Source organism: Salvelinus sp. IW2-2015, linkage group LG28, assembly GCF_002910315.2.
Source record: "Salvelinus sp. IW2-2015 linkage group LG28, ASM291031v2, whole genome shotgun sequence".
Lineage (NCBI taxonomy): Eukaryota > Metazoa > Chordata > Actinopteri > Salmoniformes > Salmonidae > Salvelinus > Salvelinus sp. IW2-2015.
In genome coordinates, this window is record NC_036868.1 from 1,734,140 (window position 1) to 1,747,570 (window position 13,431).

At 42.4% G+C, this 13,431-nt stretch overlaps 1 protein-coding gene and 1 long non-coding RNA gene across 2 annotated transcripts in view; one reads left to right on the forward strand and one right to left on the reverse strand.

Annotated features, from left to right (window-relative positions):
• On the forward strand, nucleotides 1–4,624 carry LOC111954604 (uncharacterized). The gene is made up of 3 exons (XR_011474389.1): nucleotides 1–44; nucleotides 382–492; nucleotides 3,019–4,624. It is a non-coding gene; the product is annotated as an uncharacterized lncRNA (long non-coding RNA).
• LOC111954055 (kinesin-like protein KIF26A) overlaps nucleotides 1–11,538 on the reverse strand; it is an 87,787-nt gene extending 76,249 nt beyond the window's left edge. The window contains exons 1-2 of the mRNA XM_023973552.2: nucleotides 11,270–11,538; nucleotides 10,299–10,547 (exon numbers count right to left, since the gene is read on the reverse strand). Coding sequence (XP_023829320.1) covers nucleotides 10,299–10,547; nucleotides 11,270–11,329 — 309 coding nt within the window. The 5' untranslated portion in view covers nucleotides 11,330–11,538. The remainder of the gene's footprint in view (nucleotides 1–10,298; nucleotides 10,548–11,269) is intronic.
• Between the last annotated feature and the right edge of the window lie 1,893 nt (nucleotides 11,539–13,431).

Below are 13,431 nucleotides of genomic sequence, written 5' to 3' on the forward strand. Positions count from 1 at the left end.
CTGTCTCAATTTGCCACCAGCTGTGTTCACAAACCCACAGAAAGGTAAGCATCTTACCTTACCTAGAGTTTTCACCAGAAATTATTTTCAGCGACCAAGCTACCATTTTAGAAAGATTCAACAAAGTTTGCAATGTTATCAATGAAGCGCAGACTGCATGATAAGCTAGCGAACTAGATTTGACATTGTGCTTTGACACTGTTGGATAGCCAACAACAACGTGCTGTTTTGCATGCTGTTCGGAAGATGCACCCACATGGTGGAGAAATAAGCAATACCTTACTGCAAGTAGCTGTAGCTACTGGGGGGAAAATAAATGTTGTATCCTTGTGATGATGTAAATGTTAATTTACTCACGGACTGTCATAATTTGCCGCATAGATTCCTGTCCAGATCCGACACAGGACAACAGCAAAACTCTGGACCTGTCGAAAGTGATCGAATTGCTGGGTGACAAGATTGATCTCAGAAGACTTTAGAGAGAGATGATAAGTAAATTACAACTAGAGAGTAATAAAGCCGAATAATTGTCAAAATGTCAAGTGGCGCCCTATTATGTATTTTTTCATATAATACATTTAAAAAAATATATTTAAAAAATATATTTAGAAATATATTTGTATTTTTTCATACTCATTGTTTTAAGGTTGGTATATCGCCACCATGGAACCAATTGACAACATATTTCTCCTACATTCAAACAGTGTTTCAACCTTTAGAGAATTAAAACCCCTAGCTAGCACACAGTGTCCTTCGCGGCAACCTGCCGAACACCTACCCTCGCCGTCGATAACAGAACTGCAGGAAAACAATGCTGACAGGCGGGGGGAGTACACTGTCTACCGGTGTGCTAGGTAGCTACCTATCCTGCCTACTGCATACCAGAGCACACAGTGTCCTTTGCTCGCACCTGTCAAACACCTGCCCTCACCGTCATTAACAGAAGTGAGAGAAAGCAGTCCGACAGGTGGGGGCGAAGGACACTGTCTACCGGTGTGCTAGCTATCGTTAGCTAGCTACCTATCCTGGCAGCAGTGTACCGGAGTCCTAGCTAGCTAACAACCAGTGTCCTTCGCTAACGCCTGCCAAACACCTGCCCTCGCCACCGTTAACAGAACTGCGGAAACAGTGCTCGACAGGCGGGGGCAAAGGATACTGTCTACCAGTGTCCTAGCTATCGTTAGCTAGCTGGTTACCTATTCTGCCTGCTGTGTACCAGAGTCCTAGCTAGCTAGCACCCAGTCTCCATCGCTAACGCCTGCCGAACTTCTGCCCTCGTCGTCGTTAACAGAACTGCGGGAAAATAATGCCCGACAGGTGGGGGGGGACACTATCTACAGTGTCCCTAGCTAGCTAGTTACCGGCGTTGTCACCCCGCCTCTTCTTCTGTGGTGTTTATCGATGGTTGGCACCCAACGCTATTGTGCATTTCGGCCACCTACTGTAGTGGAGCACTCCTGCCTGAGTCCTAGCTTAAAAATGTACCAATCAAAGTATAAAGGGTGGTTCCTGCAGATTGCATGAATGCCCCGAATTGCGGGCTCCAATTGCACCCTTCTCAGTCTTCCTACTACGGAGAAGAGAAAGGTGGAGACTGGAGAGACCAACTCTCAACTCAAAGAATATGTTCTTGCCCTCATCAATCAGATGCACTCCACCCCTACGGTACATCCCAGGGACACATTGCTTATGGGCAGGGTGGGAGATTGTGTTCCGTGAAATGCGTACACAAGCTGATTGACGGAGCGCCAACTCTCTCTATGCACTTGTTTATCTTCTGGTCCCAATCGAACATCCAGCTCCTTCGCTGCACGATATCAGAGAAGACCACCGTTGTCCCGGGAAACATTCGATTCACCACCTCAAAATCTGCAGATTTGCCGCACTTTGACTTACTACAGTAGCTATGTTGGTCTATTACATTAAATAATATGCAAGTATGTAAGTTTCTTAGGATTCAAACTTTCTCAAACAGCCTAATTCATACTCTTCATTGGAATAATGGAGAAAAAAAATGTATTACATTAACCTTTATTTAACTAGGCAACTCAGTTAAGAACAAACTCTTATTTACAATGACGGCCTACCCCGGCCAAACCCGGACAACGCTGGGCCAATTGTGCGCCGCCCAATCACAACCGGATGGGACTGTACTGACGCCTCTTGGACTGAGATGCAGTGCCTTAGACCGCTGCGGCACTCGTGTCCTGCTATTAAAATAATATGCAGTACCAGTCAAAAGTTTGGACAAACCTACTCATTCAAGGGTTGTTCTTNCCTTAGACCGCTGCGGCACTCGTGTCCTGCTATTAAAATAATATGCAGTACCAGTCAAAAGTTTGGACAAACCTACTCATTCAAGGGTTGTTCTTTATTTTTACTATTTTATACATTGTATAATAATAGTGAAGACATCAAAACTATGAAATAACACATATGGAATCATGTAGTAACCAAAAAAGTGTTAAACAAATCTAAATATATTTTAGATTTTAGATTCTCCAAAGTGTTCACCCTTTGCCTTGATGACATATTTGCACATTTTTGGCATTCTCTCAACCAGCTTCACATGAGGGAGTCACCTGGAATGCATTTCAATTAACAGGTGTGCCTTGTTAAAAGTTCATTTGGAATGGAATTTCGTTCCTTCGAATAAGCAAATAAGCAAAGAGAAACGACAGTCAATCATTACTTTTATGAAGGTCAGTCAATCAGGAAAATCAGGAACTCCTTTCTAGCTCTGACTCTACTGATAGCTACTTTATTGAGTATAAATGTAATTTCTATACCTGTGATATGTGGTTGTCCCACCTAGCTACCTTAAGATGAATGCACTATCTATAAGTAGCTCTGAATAAGAGAATATTTTAATGACTCAAATGAAAAAAAAATGTAAAATACCCATAAAAGGCTCTTAAACCTTTTGTCTTGCCCATTCACCCTGTGAATGGCACACATACATAATCCATGTCTCAATTGTCCAAATCCTTCTCTAACCTGTCTCCTTCTTCTTCACAGATCGAAGTGGATTTAACAGGTGACATCAATAAGGGATCGTAGCCTTCACCTGGATAGTCTATGTCTAGGAAAAAGCAGGTGTTCATAATGTTTTGTACACTCCGTGTATATATTTGTTCTCAATGACATTACATTAAGTCATTTKGCAGGCACTCTTATAGAGAGCGGCTTATAAGAGCAATTAGGGTTAAGGGACATGCTCAAYGGCACATCAACAGATATCTCACCTACTGTATTCGGCTTGGGGATTCGAACCAGCAACCTTTCGGTTACTGGCCCAACTCTCTTAACTGTTAGGGCTACCTGTCACCCATGTAGTGCTAAATGAAGAGCTTTAAGGAAATACAGGCAGGCACCACATTACTACAAGAAAAAACAGCTCGCTCAGTCAAGCATGATGGTCTTGCAAGTATAAAAGAAAAGCGTGTTTTCATATACTAAAAAACAAMCTTGAAAAGTTAGTGCAATTGGATTAGTGTGGTGTGTGGGTTAAGGGTTAAATCCAATAATTTAACTTACATGCGGTACAAATGACATTATTGTGGGAACACCTCCTCTAAGAGGATGAATTAGGCTGTGTGAGATAGTTTGAATCCTAAGAAACCTGCATACACATTGTTTGAAGTACCAATATAACTACCGCAGTAGGTCAAGGCTGTGTGCTGGAAAACCTTGAGTGGAGTAGTGTGTTGCTCATGTGAATTTCCTTTCTTTTTAGGCTTCAGACCAATGCCTACTTCTCACTTTTTTTTGTTTTTAATACATTAAGACTCTAAACCTTCTGTGTTTGGACTCCTAGCAAGCACCTGCATATATTCCAGTATGTTTCCCATGAGGATGTTGGCAATCTTAACATCACAATTTAGTCAATCTTGGACAAATCCATGCTACTTTTCTCTGCCAAGAAGCCGATTACATCCGACCAGGACCCGCAGCACCCTGTGCGAAATGCCATCCCTGTCTAATCTATGGCAAAACACATGACCCATTCTCAACGGTGGCATTCAGACAAGYCAGGGTTGAAAACAAACACCAACAGTTCTAGGTGGTTGCCTGGTGGGAGCTGGGGTAAAGTGGGAGCATTTTCTCCCAGAGCTTGAGGGTGGCATGATGTCATGAGAAACCAGTGTTTTGTTTGAAAACAAATGTTTGTAGTTACATGAGTTATACTAATTATGCTACCAGGATGGTGGCGATAGCATAATCACTGTTAAATACTGCAATGCACTGCAGGTTTGATTGAATTGAACCAAAGATGTCTGAAGGAATACACTTTCAGCGCAGAGCGAAGATCAACAAGGCTCACTTCCTCTTTGTCCTCCGTTATTAACACTCGTCGACTGGCATTGTTTTCAAAGACAATGAGGCACTTGCTGTTGTATATAACAATGGCTAGGTAAAAGTAAACATCAAGGAGAGAGTGGATACATTCACACTCCCTTTCATATGATGTCATTCTAGTTGAGAAAAATTCTGCACTTGTGTTGACAATTAAATATGATATATGAGTCATATCCCCCAACCTAAGACACCATCTGAACTGTTGATAGTTTGGAGGTCCTGGGAAACACGTGAAGTAAGCTAAGTAAAGTCTATTTGATGCTCAGACCTTGGTCTATGCAATTTTTTCAATGTCTTTGAAAACACAATCATGTTGGGGTTTTTTTATGGACCCTAGAGCTCTCCAACAACATCAACTTCTGAGCAAAGACTGGCACGTCGACAAATGGCTTCTCCAACTTCCAAAGCAAGTCATAGTTCTCACACGTGTGTAACTATACAGTACATACGACCCTGTGTATAGACAACTATACGACCCTGTGTAAAGACAACTATACGACCCTGTGTATAGACAACTATACGACCCTGTGTATAGACAACTATACGACCCTGTGTATAGACAACTATACGACCCTGTGTATAGGACAACTATACAAACCCGTGGTATAGAACTATACGACCCTGTGTATAGACAACTATACACCCTGGTTGTAATAGACAACTATACGACCTGTGTAATAGACAACTATACGACCCTGTGTATAGACAACTATACGACCCTGTGTATAGAAAATATACGACCCTGTGTATAGACAACTATACGCCCTGTGTATAGACAACTATACGACCCTGTGTATAGACAACTATACGACCCTGTGTATAGACAACTATACGACCCTGTGTATAGACAACTATACGACCCTGTGTTAGACAACTATACGACCCTGTGTAAGACAACTATACGACCCTGTGTATAGAAACCTATACGACCTGTGTATAGACAACTATAGCGACCTGTGTATAGACAACTATATGAACTGTGTATAGACAACTACACTGTATACGACCTGTGTAATAGACAACTATATGACCCTGTGTATAGACAACTATAACGACCCTGTGTATAGACAACTATACGACCCTGTGTATAGACAACTATATGACCCTGTGTATAGACAACTAATTGTATACGACCCTGTGTATAGACAACTATACGACCCTGTGTATAGACAACTATATGACCCTGTGTATAGACAACTTTTATAATATAAAAGTAAAAACCAAGTGAGGACTAAACAGACTCAAGGAAACAGCCATCCCTTCAATGTGGCTGGTGCCATTCTGACACACACAGCGCTGTAGGCCATGTCCCAATAATCTAGAATAGGCTCCTGTCTTCATCTCTTTTCCTTGAACACTGATAGAAAATGACATGATGGGGTGAAAAAGCAATTTGGTTCAAACCGATATCAATGGTCACAAAGTAAAGGAGGGGGGAAAAGCCATTGAAATCCAGCCATAGTCTGAGGCAGGCAGGCAGGCAGGCCATGAGGTATGAGCTGAAACTACATCACACCAAGCCAAATGACCTGGGGGTTACGGTTAGTTAGGCACATGCCCAGGGCAACATTTTCCTCCCGCAAAGACACTTGCGCTGTGAACAAATGCACTGTAATATTTGAAATATACAGGATGAATTCAATTCTAATCTGCAGCTGTTTTTTTTWAATATTGTAACTTTTCTTGAACAATATCCGTGAGAACAAACTTAACCAGAAATGTAGTAAACAGCGCGATACACACAGCACACACAATGCAATGGCATGGTACAGTATTGGAGCTCCCGGAAACAAAATGTCGCTCCTCAGACTCCAAGCCAGACTAAACTATCCATGGGCCCAGGGAGGGGGGTGATAATCAAAGCTCTGCCTGATACATGACATGCCCCTATACCATCACGCATGGGCAGAAACCCACGCCCCATGAGAGAGTATGCCGGCCCGTACCACCATTACAGCGTGGAGTCAAGGTGGACTTCATTTCAGATTTGGTTATTGGGAATGACATGCCGATCTCACAGATAGAGAGAGCATGATCTGGCATGGATTTCCACGATCTAACAAAAAACAAAAGAGCCAAGGGAAACTTGGGATTATATTGTTAGTATATTATACTATATTCAATTATACTCGGTTATATTATACTATATTATYTTATACCCTCATCCAGTGTGTGCCCAGTGGGGTGTGTTACTGAGAAGTGTGTGGTAAATGGTGATAAATTCAGCTTGAAGATGTTCTGTCAAATCCTATTCAAAAATCCAACTAACTCCATAACCAAAGCGGTCTTCTCAGAAGGTGAATATAAAACTGCCATGGACAACGTACGGAAGAGTGGCGTTTTATGAACATTATCTGGATACCCTTAATAATAATAATAATGGGCATGACTGGCTCCATTTCTGATGTTCAGCACTTCCTTCTTCCGTGGCTGATGGGGATCCGATGAAAGCCATCGCTCATGATGATGAGCTCAAAGTGCTGACTAGGTCCCCTTTATGTGCTGGGCAAATAACTTGGTTGCGTCCCAAATGGTCTCCTGTTCCCTACATAGTGCATTACAATTAGTGAATAATAGGGAATAGGGTGACATTTGTAACGCATATCTTGACTGCTAAGAGTAGGAGAAATCACATGCATGTAAGCCAAAGCGGGTTACATTAAAATGTACCATGGTAGAGGAGGAGAAGGTCACACATAGGAAGTGCGCAAGTTTGAAAATGTGTTGACAAGTACAGAAGACAGAGTTTTTTTTCAGGGTGTGAACTGGTAAAGTTCTGATAACTGGATGGGTCCATTGTCTCACATTCCATGACAATGGGCAGGGCTGGTCCCTTTCATTGGATAGTCCGGATAGTCGCTCTGTAGTCGCTCTACTGCACGGATCATCAACTAGATTCAGCTGCAGGCCGATTTCTTCTTAAGCGGCTGGTCGGGGGGTCACATCTCTCTGTTATGCGTGGGAATATTTCCTGGTGTTTATAGTATTGCAATAAAACAGCAGGGAGCCGGTCTCGAACCCTCGACCTTCTAGCCCGAAGTCCAGCGCGCTATCYACTGTGCCCCAAAAGCATGCTCAAGCGGCAGAGTCGATATCCGCGCTTATAAACCCAGGGTCGTTACACTACTCCCTCTTTTCAAAGAGCGCGCCCTCGCGACTCTACGTCAGACAGGAACGCGCTCACCGGCAAAGCACACGCACTGTCGTTCACTTCTGACACCAATGTAATGAAACAGGCAGGGAGCAGGTCTCGAACCCTCTACCTTCTAGCCCGAAGTCCAGCGCGCTATCGACTGTGCCGCAAAGGCATGCTCAAGCGTTGATATCCGAGCTTATAAACCCAGGGTCGTTACAGTCTTTTATATCCAACAATGAAAAAACTATTATTATTTWAAAAAATGTACTTGAAAGGCCCCCCCAAAAAACACAGCCAGTTAGGGAACCCTGCTTTACAGTCACACTATCAACAAACTATCTGTTGATAAGCAACTGCTTTATAAGTTTAGGGCTAGGTTAAGAATAAGGGTTAAGGCTGGTTGATACTACGTCTTTCGACATGTCTGTAGACAGTTGTCGCAYTGACATCATGAGCATTCTATTGTTGTCTGACATCAAACTTATTGTTGTCGTTATAAAAAAGCTTTAACACAAATCGACAGGCTGCATGACATCAGCAGCCTGGTGTTCCAAAATAGCATAGCTGCTGTATATTAACAGCAATAAACCTATACGTTTAAAAATCTATTTAGTATTTGTCAATCTAGCAAACCAGGCAACTAAAAGCAACTTTTTAAACAATGTTTAGGTTCATTTCTAGCTTTTTAGTTCAAATAATGACCATCCCACAGCTGACAAAGTATGAACTTTAGCTAGTTTTTATTCATTATTACAGAAAAGTAAACTCACAACAAGATCATTATTTACAAGTTAATGGCAAGCTAATTGTGGTTGTGAGTGTGACGAAATAAAGCAGGGGATTCTACCGGAGAAATATATAACTTTAGAACTACCTCAGTCGGGTAACCATGACAACAGACGCAGCGACAGGGTCAAAGTTGAACTTTTTCATCTGTCTGCGACAAGGAAACCGACAGTCGCAGTGACGGTCTACAGACAGTCAGAGTATACATTAAATGTAGTTTTGACCAACGACACTTGTCGCACTCTAATTGTCTACAGACATGTCGATAGACAAAGTATAAACCAGCCCTAAGGGTAACGGTTAAGGTTAAGTTTAGGGCTAGGGTTAAGGTTAGAATAAGGGTTAAGGTTAGGGCCAGGGTTAGGGTAAGGGTTAAGTTTAGGGTTAGGATAAGGGTTAYGATTAGGGTTAGGGTTAGTAGTTGAAACGTTACTGATAGTCTGTCGGTAGTCTGAAGAGCATCTACAGATGGAAAATAAAGTGTTACCAAAACTTTTTCACTCTCTCTGCTTATCCCTCTCTCTCTCTTTCTCTGCTTATGCATCTCTCTCTCTCTCTCTCTCTCTCGCTCTCTCTCTCTCCTTGCTTATCTTTCTCTCTCTCTCTTCTGCTTCTCACTCTCTCTCACTCTCTCTCTCGCTGCTTCTTCTCTCTCTCACTCTGCTCTCTTCTTCTCTCGCTCTCTCTCTCTCTGCTTATCTTTCTCTCTATCTCTGCTTCTCTCTGCTTCTCTCTCTCTCGCTCTGCTTCTCTCTCTCGCTCTGCTTCTCTCTGTCTCTCGCTGCTTCTCTCTCTCGCTCTGCTTCTCTCTCTCTCTCGCTCTGCTTCTGTCTCTCGCTCTGCTTCTCTCTCTCTCTCGCTCTGCTTCTCTCTCTCGCTCTGCTTCTCTCTCTCTCGTCTGCTTCTCTCTTCTCTCTGCTTCTTTCTCTCTCTCTCTGTCTCTCTTCTCTGCTTCTCTCTCTCTCTCTCTCTCTGCTTCTCTCTGCTTCTCTCTCTCACTCTCTGACTTCCTCTGTGACTATCTCTCACACACATGCACAGCACAGCGCATACTGTATCATAGCTGGGTACATCTAGCGAATCCGCCAAGTTCTACTTTCGCTCTGATAGGATGGGAAGAGAGCGCTGTCACTATTGGCAACAGGCCCATGAGCAATGTCCCCGACCACAATTGGGACAGGAGTGCACTTTGAGGATTATTCTCAGCAATACAAACCTGACAAAAGACCTCAGTATCAAATGCCTCTCCACACTTCTACATTGTCCTATGATCGTGGTTCATAGCCTTAAAAATAACTCTTATGCAAAAGTCCCATGGCATTCACATGGGAAATCACGGGATAGGCCCATGAGAGGTTATGGGACACCAGCAGCCTTTTATGCCCTGTTTTCCCCACAAAGCAATAGCCAGGTTGTGATTTAGCCTACAGGTGAAAAATAATTTGTAACATCAGCTGTTTTGTAGATTTATCTGGTATTTGTGTGGGTTTCATTCATAGGCTACATGTCTATCTGAACCCATTTTTTACAATTATTTTACCTTTATTTAACTAGGCAAGTCAGTTAAGAACAAATTCTTATTTACAATGACGCCCTACCTGTCAACGCTGGGCCAAAAGTTCTCCGCCCAATCATGGCCGTATGTAACGCATCCTGGATTTGAAACAGGTACTTCAGTGACGTCTCCTGCACTGGGATGCTGTGTCTTAGACCACTGCGCCACTCAGGACACCACATTGACATTTCTATCTGAACCAATGACATGTCTATCTGAACCAATGACATGTCTCTCTGAACCAATGACATGTCTATCTGAAGTTATAAGCTTTTAAACTGTAGGCCTACTTGGGCTTTTGTTCTGGGTGTTTAAACCATGCAGTGACTGCATCTATAAGCCTAAAACCATGAAAAAATATATATATATAAAAGCAGAACTGTGTGTCTGGCTACACTGCTGGGACAGTTGCATTAAGTAATTGTTTTAATGGTGAAGAGGGGAGTGTTCAAAGTTACAAACCTTCAGGGACGCAGGATCGGCCAAAGCAAGCGCTTGCCTGTTCAGCTCTGTAGCGATGATCTGGCATCGTTGGCACAAGGGCCCCTCGCCTTCTCCCTTTTCCCCGTAGTGACTCAACTCCGTCACAGACACTGACCCGGCGCCCTCAGGGTTTGGCCGGCCGCCGCATTCGACTTCCTCCACCGGCGCCGAGTGAAGCCTCCTCCTTGCATTGACTCCCAGAGATATCAGGGTCTCTCCCTCAACAACCTTATAAAACAGGGAAGAAATAATATGTTTTAATGAAGGTGTCTGTCTTCTGACTAGTTACCAATACAGCAAGAACACATAGGCACACCTGTATGATGGAGGATTGTAACTGATAATAATGCACAGGTGTTGGTAATCACATTCAACAGACACTTCCGCCCAATGAGAAATTAGGATAAAGGTGATAGGTTAAAGGGGCAATCTGCACGTCAAACAACAACAAAGCAGCCGGTTACCCCGCTACTGATTTGGTAAACAGCTGCAGAATGTGGCTGAAGAAATGTTGCCACTCTCAAATGCATAGACACAACTATGGTTGGATTGTAGGAGTGGCCATCCATCAGATTAAAATCATGGTTTTAATCATGTATTGAAGCTATACAGTGTTTGTTTACAAAACAAAAGTAGTAAAAAAGGCTTACATTTTGGGTTCTGATGGGGTATGACAGTTGAACTAAGCTCATGAGGCATTTATAAGTTATATTCTTACAAAATCAATGGGTAATATATATATGTAAATCATTTAAAAGTACAAAAATGTATGTATCTGATTGCCCCTTAAAGGTGATATGCAAAAGTCTCCATATAAACAAAAAGGAAGTCATAGCCTATAGTCAGGGTCTGATGTTTTACTTTACACAATGCATAGCAAATAAAGTTGRATAGTTAACTCATCTCAGACATCTGAAATATCATCCATCGATTTACTCAAGGGACCTCACCGTATATCTCCTGTAGTCTGGTTTGCGTCCTCGAGCCGTATTCCAATACTGTGAGTACATCTCGTCTATGTTACCAACTCACACACTTTTTCGATCGAACCTCCAACCTATCTAACGCTATTGCCTACAGTTCCCACGTTTATTGGTGACGATTTGGCCCTTCCATATCTTGGTAAATCGCCCAGAACAATGTATGGTGATAAAATAGTCCTTGCAGTAGTCCCTTGGCAGTTTAATTCATTCCCACAGCGCGTCTGACAGCGGAAGAATTCAATTTGGTGGACTGTTCGGATGAAGCACTAGCCTACATGGGATGGATGGGTGGAGCTCTCGGTTTTCAACTTGCTCTAACTTTGTGATGGGACGTTTGACTAGGGGATATGGGGCGCTCTGTCAAGCAAGTTCAGTTTCACAATGACTGCGCATAGGCCTAAAATAGATCATAATGGAGATTCAATTGTACAATTTGTATTGGTTGACTGTAATAAACCTCATATTACTTTGCCAAAACGTTCATCACTTATTTTCACTCTTGATGACAAGGATTAGGCTACTGTTTCAATTTATGAACAACATCTTTAAAAAATTGCTAGGCTTTGTGATCGACATTTCAATTGCGCGCATTTGCATAACAAAGTCCGCACATTTCCAACAATGAGGATGGAGAGTGCTTGGTCTGAAGGATTATCGAAGCTACTCGTTTACAGTCAAGTCCACCCCTATGCAAAGAATCCATTTGGATGCATTTTGTGCGCCTGTGTGATCGAAATTATTTATAGTCAAGAACTCACGCTCGCCCCACGGTAGGCTATTGTACTCGGGTTGGGATGCCTGCTAACGCCACCTCTTATAACAAGACGAAGGCCCTGGTTCGTATTGCTCTGGCGCCCTCACCTGACCATTATCTGACACAATTACTCCTTATAGATTAGGCTGTTAATGTCGGCTCACAGTACAGACATTGATATCTGACATAGGAGGAATGGCAGCACGTCCGTAGCCTATCTGTGTTTCTCAAATGCATTATCGTCAAACAACTGCTGCTGTTGCGTGGATAGACAAGCCTACTGAAAATGACTAATTAGTTTGATTTGACAATAGAAAGATAGATGTATTTGACCATGTAAAACACAATACAGCCACACATGTGGATAATGCATTTACAATCATCGAGGATGACACAAAAAAGTTTGAACACGTATTTCCACTGTGGTCCTCTTAAAGGGTTAAAAAAAAAGTACAAACATAAACGTAGTATTCCTAGGTTACACAGTATACCTAGCCTACTTGGCACACATTGGTTACACAGATAACACAWAACAAAACAAAGGACAGGACGACATTGTCATAGTCTAGAGTATTACTACATACAGACATGTTTTCCTTTCTTCTATAGCTCGATCATTAGCCAGCTTTTGACATTCTTTTTAAATTAAGTTATGGATTTCATGGCTTTGTGTTGCTGTGGTAGTTTGTTCCACTCAAAAGCGCCAGTATATAAAAAGGTGTTCAGCAAAAAAATGGAAAGTCTGGTCTCGTGACTCCTTTTAGCGTAACCGACATTTATCAATAGGCTTTATGCATGTTGCACTACAACTTTTGCTAACTTTCAAATGCATACTTTCGCAGACATGATAACCTACTCTGACAGTATATTTTCGTAGCCCGTCTGTGTTAACTTCACCACCACAACGAAGTAACATCTTATCCACGGAAGAACGGGCGCTGTTCATGGTGCTGAATCTTGGACTACTTCGGCGAGTCATCAACAAACAAAAGTAAACGTATCTTCTGATAAAGACGTAGACTTCTTTACCATGCAGTCAAAATCAAAATATAACCACTTGCAATACCTTAGTTGCATATGCAATGTTTTAAATTTGTCATTTTGCCATTTTCTTATGTCTTGAGCTTACCTGAGCTTTTCTTCGCATTAGATGACTGGTATATCCAAATATATAGCCATGTGGATAGCCATCGGTATCCACATAGAACGCACCCAGATCCTCATATGTGGACACCGTTTTTTCCACCTCAGAGGTCCCAGCGGAATTATATAAAGCCATGGAAAGTCCCTCAAGTCGCTATAATTCTGTCAAACCGACACGCACCAGATATCATCTCATATTTTCAACGTTATATTCCCACTGATATATCCATCA